Source organism: Orycteropus afer, unplaced genomic scaffold, assembly GCF_000298275.1.
Source record: "Orycteropus afer afer isolate SDZICR_OR568_19922 unplaced genomic scaffold, OryAfe1.0 scaffold00162, whole genome shotgun sequence".
NCBI classification, from domain to species: Eukaryota; Metazoa; Chordata; class Mammalia; order Tubulidentata; family Orycteropodidae; genus Orycteropus; species Orycteropus afer.
In genome coordinates, this window is record NW_006921749.1 from 1,539,542 (window position 1) to 1,550,919 (window position 11,378).

At 35.5% G+C, this 11,378-nt stretch overlaps 1 protein-coding gene across 1 annotated transcript in view; it reads left to right on the plus strand.

Moving 5' to 3' along the window:
• The window catches only part of KIAA1109 (KIAA1109 ortholog), a 311,628-nt gene that overhangs the window by 176,119 nt on the left and 124,131 nt on the right, over positions 1–11,378 (plus strand). Inside the window, exons 40-43 of the mRNA XM_042781736.1 lie at positions 2,226–2,445; positions 2,841–2,999; positions 4,299–4,474; positions 7,596–7,771. Coding sequence (XP_042637670.1) covers positions 2,226–2,445; positions 2,841–2,999; positions 4,299–4,474; positions 7,596–7,771 — 731 coding nt within the window. The remainder of the gene's footprint in view (positions 1–2,225; positions 2,446–2,840; positions 3,000–4,298; positions 4,475–7,595; positions 7,772–11,378) is intronic.

Below are 11,378 nucleotides of genomic sequence, written 5' to 3' on the forward strand. Positions count from 1 at the left end.
TAAGGTATGCCTAACCCAAACCATGGTATTTTCAGTCACTTCATATGCATGTGAGAGCTGGACAATGAATAAGGAAGACCGAAGAGTTGATGCTTTTGAGTTGTGGTGTTGTTAAAAAATGCTGAGCGTACCATCGACTGCTAAAGTAACTAACAAATCTATCCTGGGCGAAGTGCAGCTGGAATTCTCCTTGAAAGCCAGAATGGCCAGCCTTCATCTCACCTACTTTGGTCATGTTGTCAGAAGGAACCATTCTGTGGAGAAAGATAACATGCTTGGTAAAGTAGAGGGCCAACAAAAAAGGGGAAGGCCCTCAACAAGATGGACTGACACAGGGCTGCAGTCATGGGCTCAGGTATAGGAAGGATTATGAGGGTGGCACAGGACTAGTCAGTGTTTTGTTCTGTTGTACATAGGTTGCTATGAGTCAGAGATGACTCGATGGCATCTAAACAACAACAACAACTTGATGCACATGTTTAAAAGTTTGGTCTATATGGTTTATTCAATTTCTGCAATATAGTCAGAAGGCTGGGGTACTAAATTCTCAACTCATAAGTTAGTCTTAGCTTTTTTCTAGGTTGGCAGTTTTGCTAACTCTCTAATCATATTTGAGTGATTTACTGTTGATCTTGTTCTTTTTCTGAACAAAAAAAAATTGTTGTTTAAGGGTTGTAAAAGTTCTCCAAAGAATTGAAACGCCAGGTGATTAGTTTCAGAACTCTAACTGGGTAATTTTTTGTGCTATGTTTTAAACTGATCTGCAGTTCTAATTTTAGATGTGACAGTTCTGTAATTTTTGCTTTTTTGTTTTTCTGCAAAGAAATATTGGAAATTCTTTTCTGAAGTTTAGAACTCTCCAGAGTCAGTTATTGACACAGTAATGTACTGTGAGGGTAGTAGGAATGGTAGTATAGTGTTAAGAATTTGGGAATAGCAGTCAAGCATATAGATTAAAAATAAGCCTTTTTCCTTCAGAAGTATATAGGTCTTCTTCTGTAAGACAGAAATAATTATACTTACCTTGGAGAACTTTTCCCTCCTATATCACCTGTCCTCCACGTTCTCCTACCTAGTGAGGATGGTTGGTAGGGCATGAAGAAAGTCGTGTTCCTGTCTGTTTTTCAGATAGAGCTAAGATTTCATAAGTCTTCATAGCAGTGTTATCCTTTGGCCCTGCATTTCACACTTTTATCAAAGAGCCTCTAGTGTCCTCCCAGGTAAATGTCTCTGCTGACCCTCAGTAAGGAACTCCAGGGAAGGTTGCTGAAGGTGTGTAGTTTATTTTAGTATCCAGAACTGACTTTTGATGATACAATTATTTTTAGTGTGCGTATCAGTTTGCTGGTTTAGTAAATAAGTAATGACAGAGAGAGTCATTTCAGGCTCCTATTTTTCTTTGCTTATAAGGATATTCTGTAAAGTCTATTCAAATATTCTGTTCATAAATTTCTGAGGGCCTCCTGCGCTGTCTACTGTTCCTCTGAAGTTAGTGAGTGCTTTATTTCCTGCATCTGTTTGGTAGGCAGTGCTTTCAGTCAGTGTTTCTTGCTACACACTCCTTCTTTTGATTTAGAAAAGAGTTAATGATCCATGGTTAAAATAAGTGAATGTGCTTCAATATAATAATGATAATAAAAGCTACCCTTTGTGTTGTACTATAGAGTTGTTGTTGTTGTTGTTATATGCCATCGAGTCGGCCCCGACTCATAGTGACCCCTCCTTGGGTTTCCGAGGCAGTATCACTACGGAAGTAGGATTGCCCAACCTTCCTTCTGAGGAGTGGCTGGTGGGTTTGAACCGCCAGCTGTCTGGTTAGCAGGCAGGTGTCTTAGCCACTATGCTACCAGAGCTCCTACTATAGAGTTATAAAACATTTTTACATGTTTGAGATTCACTGCAATCCTAGATGATGTGATTGATGTTGGTAGTAGGTACAAAATAGGGACAGTAATAGTAACAGTGGTAGTCAAATTAGCAGTGGTTATTATATTCATGGGAGCTCTGGTAGCATAGTGGCTCAGGCACTTGACTGCTAACCAGAAGGCTGGCGGTTCAAACCCACCAGCCACTCCTCGGAAGGAAGATGGGGCAATCTACTTCCATAGTGATACTGCCTAGGAAACCCAAGGAGGGGTCGCTATGAGTTGGGGCCGACTCAACGACACACAAGAACAACAACAATTATATTCATGAGAGAAAGCCTGATGTTATTTCTTCCATAGGGCATTCACCCATATCATTCTCTGAGCTATACCAGTGGAGATACTGCCACAGATTCTCCAGTGCATGTTGGACGTTCTGGAATGCCAGTAAAGGAGAGTCCAAGGAAAGAGAGTCTGCTCAGCTACCTGACTGGAAGCTTCCCAAGCTTACACAATCTTCTGGAAGGGACTCCCCAGAGAAGTAGTGCAGCTGTGAAAAGTAGCTCTCTAACGAGAACAGGTACATCCTTTAGATTTAACAATGATAACTTTTATATAGATACATACTTTGGTTGTACAATTAATCTTTCCTATTACACCTTGTCTTTGAGAAAGTATTTTGGAAATTCTTATTGTGTTTGTAACATTCCAGTGTTCTCCTACCCTTAGTTTATTATATTTTTAAATAGCAACATTGGCATTACTATCAACCAGTGTGTGGTATGAGATGATATGTAGTCCAGCCAACATCAAATTTCTCTCTTATTAATGCCTTTAATATTCAAATACCAACCTCATTCAGAGAGATTTTGAAAATACATTCAGAGAGGCACTTTAACCCGACTTTTCAGAAGTAGTTGTTTTCTCCTCCTTAGTTTATAACTTATACTGTACTCAATAAATGTTTATTTGCAGGAAATACAGTAGCCACTGATATATTATCTGAACATCCCTTGCTATCTGAGCCATCATCTGTGAGCTTCTATAACTGGATGTCAAATGCTGTGGGTAATAGAGGAAGTGTGGTACAAGAATCTCCTGTTACAAAGTCAGGACACAATAGCCTTCCAACAGGTATTGAATTATCATATTATTTTGTTTAACTGTATAATGCTCATGTCTCATGTAAAGTTCTGAAAAAAATCCTGTTTTTCAGAAGATAGTTAAAAATCTTAAATGTTTTTTAAAAGTTTCAGTTACTGTCTAGTTGAGATTGACCCATTTATAAAATACTTTTGATAGTATTTCAATTCAGAGAGAAGTATGCAGTCAGTTCATGTGCCTGAAGAAAGGCAAATATGGCAAGTATGAGCTTGTATATGAATTAAGAGTTTAAAATCTCCATTTAATGTGATTGGTTTAATTTTTAAAATACCAAAAGGATATAAATGAATAAATGTAGCATATAATTTTCACATCATTTACCTATAATACAAAAAATACTTCCAGATTATTCAAATTCTTCTGGTCCATACTAACTAGTATTTTTGCTTTGTTTTTAGTTAGTTAACAAATAATTAATTCTAGGGGATACTAAGAGAAAATAAGATTCCTTCCCTTGAGGAGAGAGATAAATGAGAGCCTTTTATTTTTCTAAAAAGAATACGTATAAGTAGAAAGGAGACTGGAAGAGAATTTACCAAAATAGTAACAGTGAATCTCTAGACTTTTAAGTAGATACAAACTTCTTTTCTCTTCTTTTTTTATTAACATTTTTTAAAATTTTTATTGCTTTGAATCTATAGAAGTTACAAAGATGATGCTTTCACTAGCTCTCAACACCTTCCTGGTACTAGTCTCACGACTCAGAGTGCATATAGTTTAAATTTGAAGAAAACCAGAAAGGAACAATTCCTCTTTATCTAATTGGTCTTTTGCCTGGAGAGGTAAAAGATAAAGGGAGTATAGAGGAAAGGAATAGAGGCATTTCATTTTTGTTCTGTTTTAGGAAAACAGTTGGGAAGAAATTTGTATGTGTGGTTCTGTGATACCTATGGCTTTTGACCTGTTACAGTTGCTTTTTATAACCCTGCTACTGACTAAACTATTTCTTAGTGCAAAGCTGATGGGACATAAAATGCTTTTCAAAGAACTTGTGCCCATAAAATTCTACATGTGGACTGGCTGACTCTAGAACCAACTTCTTGTATGAGGATGGCCAGTGTTTTCTACAAATTTAGTTTACTTTCATTTTCATTAAATATATTGTGTCTGAAAATAACCTAAAATCTTTTTTTTTTTTTCCTTTTCAATTTAAGTGGTCTAGTAATGGTACTATAGTACAGGCTTTACAAATTTACCTAGCTGTGCCACTTTAAGTTGGTTCTATTTCCCAAAAATTTACATCTTATTCTTGAATATTTGTTCTGTTAGGTGTTGCACCCAATCTTCCTACAATACCCTCAGCCTCAGATTTCAACACAGTCTTGTCTAGCGACCAGAATACTTTGGATGGGACGCATTCTCAGCGTAGCACTAGTCAAGATGATGTTGCAGGTGTAGAAGAAGCAAACCAGGGGTTTCCTGCTGTTCAGCTTGCTGATGCACAGGTGAGTCTCCCCCTTTTCCCTAATTACACTAACACCTCAATAGGTAGTACTTAGCAATGGAACCATGAAGCAATACACATTTTAGAATTCTAGTGAAGATCTTTATTCTGTGCTTCTCTGCCTTAAGTTTTCATGTAAGAAAAAAGAGGAGCATTTAAAAAGTATATGGGTTAATGTACATGCAAATAAACATTTAAAAATATTATGCATAATATTTAAAACAGTATATAGGTTTATTTTAAATGCAAATTAAACATCTACCATATTTCTATACAAATGAGACTCACCTTCTACATTTGTTTGCCAACTACTCCCTCCTCCCTGGAAGGTATTTTTGCAAATGTACTATTAATTTTTGTTGTTGTTACAGTAACATGAAGAAAAAAAATGGCTTAGTGGCACTTATGAAAATACTTCCCACAGGGGGAGGAAACAGCAAACAAATGTAGAAGGCATGTGTTATTTGCATAAAATTACATTATAGATGCTCATTAAAGAAAAGGATGACATTTAGTATCTTGTCATATACAATAACATTTTTATTGTTTGGAGATAACAGTTTAGCAAAGTAACAGGACTAGAAAGATAAAAATTCAATCCTATCTAGTAGTCTTTAAGCTGTTAAGACTTCTTTGAGTAAGTAATGGGAGGCCTTAAAGATTTTAGAGTAGAGGAATTAAGTGACTGAAACACTATGTGTGAATTATATGGGTAACAATATATGGAAAGAATTGAAGTAGAAACACTAATGGTGGAAAGAAGAGATGATTTATTGGAATTATTCAAACAAGTTGTAATGAGACTTTAAGCTTAGGTGATTGTACTGTGATATGAGAGAAATGTAGAAAGTGAGGGGGCGTCCTTTGAAACTTACTTTTTGTTTGAGTATTCAAAAGACAAGGGAGAGAGTGGGACATTTTAGGATGGAACATGGGTATTGGAAGGTATATTTTTTTCAGGATGCAAAAGGTTTGAGCATATTTATATACTTATGAGGAATTAGAAAGTCATAGTCAGAAAAACAGGAAAGAATTGACTATAAGTGCAAGATTCTTAGATGAGAAGCATTGGAATTTAGAGTCAATTGTAGAGAGATGCTTGAGACAAAAGAAAAGACAGTTCAGAACTGTAGAGGTAAGTTTGTAGTTTTCTCTGACAGTAGGAGACATTTAGGCTGTTAAGTGTGTCAGCCACTTTAAAATTTCATAAGATTTACTTCTTCAATACATGAGAATAGCTTTTAGGGATTCTTCCATTTTTTTGAAAAAGAGAGACTGGGAAAAGAAAAGAAATGGCTTGTATAATAGTAAGTTTATTGTTTTTAGCCTTTTAATACTTGTCTTTACAGATAGTACATGTTTTAGACAGTATTTTATATATATAGTCTAAAATTTACCTGGAATATGAATATTGAATAACAAAAAATGTGTAAGGTGATTTAGGAATGTTTAAATGGTTATGTAAATGGGAAAGAAAACTCACCACAAGCCCTCAAAAGGATTGCCAAATACTGCTGAAGGCTCCAGTTAAAGGTTTAGGTTGGTGCTGAAATACCAATAAATGCAATTATGTTATTTCTTCTCATTGTCCTTAGAAGCTCAATTATAGGAAGAGGATTAAGCCAAAATAGATGTGCTAAGGAAAATAAGGTGAAGAGAGCAAATCTAGGAAGATGCTGAAATGGAGGTTAAACCAAGATTGTGGGAGACAAGGAAGTCACATAACTTTGTGTCTGAAATGTTGATTGGGTCAGTTGAATTGCCAGTGAAATCATTCAAGATGATAAATTGGGACAGAACAGAAAAAGAAGAGAGTGAGTCAGGAACCAAAGTCCCCAGTAGGTATGCATGATTAACCAGGGGCATAAATCGATAAAGTTAAGAAAAGATGGAGGGTGGTTTGAACCTTGAAAGAGAAAAAGTTTTTCCACTGAAATGAAAGAGCACATCTAAGAAAGAGTATACCCAAAGAACAAAAGCAAGGGAGAAAGAACTTCTCCCTAAGAACTAGTCTAGGGTAAAATTATTTGAATTTTCTCATTTTAGGCCTTCAGACATTCACAAGAGTGGTCCTTTTTCCCAAGCACAAACAAATGAGATGACCAAGAGACAATTTAAAATATGAGCTTAGATCTCATTGCACAAATGACGTATGTCCATATTAGATAAGATTTTTTGAACTTCCAGGAAGGATTATTAGGGCTGAATATATAGTGAAAGAGTTTGAAGATGGCTAGAAAAACAAACACTGGATAATATGTTTATTTGGGATGTGGGAGGAGGAAAGGAACTGTGGGGCAGAGAAGGAGTACTCAAAGTGAAAATAGTAATCCAGTGTTGAACACATGTCATTGCTTCTGTTTGATTAATTAGTAGCAACTGAGGAAATTCAGTTAACTAGGGATTTAGCTAACGAATCATGTATTCCATAGGCATAACCAAAAACAAACAAACAACTCACTGCTGTCAAGTTGATTGCAACTCATGGCAACCCCTCCTTGGGTTTCTGAGGCGGTTTCTCTACGAAAGTAGATTGCCCAGTCTTCCTTCTGAGGAGTGGCTAGTGGGTTTGAACCGTCAGCCTCCTAGCTAGTAATCAAATGCCTTAGGCTCCCTCCATAAGCATATATGTTCTAAAAAAACATAAAAGAAATTTTCTGTGAGAAAATAAATATTAAGAGACTGTCACAACCAAGTAATACCATTTTATAATAGGCTGGGTATTCATAATACAACATTTGGAATGTTTTAATATTAAAACAGAACATTAGTAAACCAATTTGTGAACCTAATACACAGTTTTTATGAAGACACAGTAGTTGTTTATACATTTTTGAAAAGCACAAAGTAGAATGATTTAAACTAATTCATAATTTTATTTTCTAAGTGCTTTTACTCAGGCAGGCTCCAGGAATCTTCATCCGTATAATTTATTTATTTGATGATGAGTGACACATAATAGATTCTCAAAAACACTGTTTAAATTCTAAGATTACAGCATATTTATTATATGAGATCTCTTGTTGCTGAACAACATAGTAATAAGTACTAAGGTACAATAAGAAAAAAGCCATAGTAAATAATGAATTATAAATTGAGCTAATATGTTTTATGTCTTTCAGGTTGTTTTCAAACCTCTTCTGAGTCATACAGGGATCCAGTCACAGGATGCAGTGCCACTCTGCTACCGAATGTACTTTGGAGAACATCTGTCATTTTCAGGGACTTTGGATTGCCTCAGAGCAGATATTGTGGATTCAGACACAGCCAAAGAGAGAAAAGGCAAAAGAGCAAGAAGGTATCCTTTCTGATGATGTTGTTTTTATGTAAAATTTTATACAAAGGTTATAATAACTTTGTTTTATAACTTTGCTGTCTTCTAATCCTAATGAAAAAAACACTCACTGCCATCAGGTCGGATCCGACTCATAGTGACTCCTCCTTGGGTTTCCAAGGTGGTATCACTACAGAAGTAGATTTCCCAATCTTCCTTCTGAGGAGTGGCTGGTGGGTTTGAACCACCAGCCTTCTGGTTAGCAGTCAGATGCCTTAGGCACTGTGTCACCAGAGCTCCATAATGAAAAGGTATTTTAATATCTTAATGAGAAAGCAGTTTCATTTAATAAAAATAGTAGGCACATTTTCCTATTAAAAACCTGATGATTTAATCAGTAGAGTTTAAGGACTATTTTCAGGCTATTTTTGTACCATTTTAGACATGAGGGTCATCCAAAGTATATATATATTGATATATTGCTAATAAGCATTTACTTACTTAGCTGTTACAGTAGTTGAATATTTAGGACTTTATGGTTTATAGTTTTATATATTTACTTAGAATTTATTCTCCTTTCTGAGTTGACTTGTAGCAGGTAGTATTTTGTATTAGGATAGAAGTCATATTAACAGTTTAGCCATCAGGAACAAATACTCAGGAATGCTAAATGTAAATGGTGGAAGTTAAGATGCATCTTTTACTGCCATTCTTTATTGTCATAGATACGTCTTCAGTTTCTTTATTGCTTGCATAGGAAGTAATATGTCCAATAATAGGATTTAACTAATCTTTTGGGAAATTGTAATTTTACTTTGGTCTTGTTTAAGTGTATAGGAATAGTAGAATATGGACACAGGTGACACTATGACAAATGGGTTTTGCAGTATTTTTTGTTTCATACTATTCTTGCTTTTACAAAATCACAAAGTAAAAGAAGAATGAGCTTATGTTGTTCAATATATAGGGAGCTCTGGTTGCATAGTGCCTAAGGCATCTGACTGCTAACCAGAAGCTGGCAGTTCAAACCCACCATAAAATGTATTTTTCCCTTGAAACATTCTACTTAAAATTTTTTAAAAATTAATTTTTATAAAAATCTATGATAATTGTGCATAGAAGAATATAGCTTTCTTAAAATTCTTTTATCTCTAAATAGCTGAAGACTTTCTAACAACACAGGAACATGGAAATTGCATTATCTTTTCTATTACATACACACAGTCCTTTTTACAGTAGTGTAGGATTGTAAAAAATGGCTGTGCAGGCTGAAACCATGCAGTGATGTTAATAATTAATAGGAAAATTATGATTGATTCTGACCTTTACAAATGTCAAAATATTAAAAATTTTCTTATTGTTGATTATAAATATTTCATGAAATGAAAAAAGTGGTAAAATTAATGTTTATTTAGTACTGCATAATTTAAAACATTAGAAACATTGAGAACTAAGGTATTTTCTTCTTTGTAAAAACTTAGCAGGAGTAGTTTGAACAACCCTTGCCAGCTTCTAATCATATAACACAACACAGAAAGAACATTGTTTCTATGCCTTGCTGAAATGTTGTATTTCTTTGTAAGTATGGTCCAGCTTACAACATTTTATCCTTTGTACTTTCTGTGTCATGAAATAATATCAAGAGTTCCTTTAGTATGGTGTTTGTTGCCAGCATCACTTCCTTTGAGATGTCTTTATCCTTTCCATCACAACTACTTTCTTCATTTATGTGGATAAGCTCACCTTCACTGAGTTCCTCTGGCTACATATCTAAAGTCTCTCAAACAGCTAAAGTGTCAACATTTCCATGGTTAGCTCTTTCTTCTCTAAACTCGTTTTATGTTCAATTGAATGTCACTTCCAGCATTATCTCTTTTTCTTTCTTTGCTTCAGTTTCATCTGTGTTGGCCAATTCCCTTTTTTGATTATCTATTTTTATAAAATGCCATGTGGTTTATCACTGGAACCAAGGAGACAGCATAACTACATATTGTGCTATCTGTGCGTGAACTGAATAACAAATGCACATTTATCAACTACCAACAGAATTTTGAAACAAATGACATAATTGGTTACTATACATCCGTTATTTAAAAAAGAAATTTGTACACTAAAACGGTAGTAGATAAATTTGTACCTTATGGAGTGACTCTCAGTAACTTTTAGTTATCCTTGTAACTAAAATTTGAACCATGTTGTTAGGGAACTAATGTTATCAACTAAACATTAGTAACTAAAATTCACTTATATTTGAACTATACAGATGTATACCTAAATATTTAATAGCTGTATCCACTCCCTATTTAAAACTAAAAGGTCTGAGCTAAACATTTATTTCTGTTTGTGCTCTTTATGTGTGTGTATACACACACACATAGAGAGAGAACAAAACACTGCCCAGTCCTTTGCCAGCCTTATGACCCCTACTATACCTGAGCCCATTGCTGCAGCCCCTGTGTCAATCCATCTTCTTGACGGCCTTCCCCTCTTTCATTGACCCTCCACTTTACCGAGCATAACATCCTTCTCCAGGGAATGGTCCCTTCTGATAACGTGGCCAAAGTAGGTGAGACAAAGTCTGACCATTCTTGCTTCCAAGGAGCATTCCTGCTGCACTTCCTCCAGGACAGATTTGTCAGTTCTTTTGCAGTCTGTGGTACTTTCAGCATTATTTGCCAACACCACAACTCAAAAGCATCAACTCTTCTTCAGTCTTCCATCTTCATTGTCCAGCTCTCATATGCATATGAGACAATTGAAAACACCATGGCTTGGGTTAGGCACATCTTAGTCTTCAAAGAGATATTGCTCTTCAGCACTTGAAAGAGGTCCTTTGCAACAGATTTGCCCAATGCAATACATCTTTTCATGTCTTGACTGCTGCTTCCATTGGTGTTGATTGTAGAACCAAATAATATGAAGTCTTTGATAACTTCAGTCTTTTCTCCATCTATTGTGATGCTACTCATTGATCCAGTTGTGAATATTTTCGTTTTCTTTATATTGGTGTGTAATCTATACTGCAGATTGTAATGTTTAATCTCCATTAGTAAGTGCTTCAAGTCATCCTCACTTCCAGCAAGCAAGGTTGTATCATCTGTGTATCACAGATTGTTAATAAGTCTTCTTCCAGTCCTGATGCCCTGTTCTTCTTCATATAGTCCAGCTTCTCAGATTATTTGCTCAGCATACAGATTGTGTAAGTATGATAAAGGACACAACCCTGACACACTCTCTTGTTGATTTTAAACCATGCAATATCCCCTTGTTTGTGTTCAAACAGCAGCCTCCTGGTCTATGTACAGGATCCTCGTAAGTACAATTAAGCGTTCTGGAATTCCCATTCTTCTCAGTGTTGTCCATAATTTGTTAGGATCCACACAATCAAATGCCTTTGCATAGTCAATAAAACACAAGTAAACATCTTTCTGGTATTCTTTGCTTTGAGCCAAGATCCATCTGACAACAGCTATGATATCCCTTGCTCCACATCTGCTTATGAATCTAGCTTGCATTTCTGCAAGTTCTCCGTCAATATAGTGCTGCAACTGTTTTTGAATTATCATCAGTAAGATTTTACTTGGGAGCTCTGGTAGCATAGTGCCTAAGGCACTTGACTGTTAACCAGAAG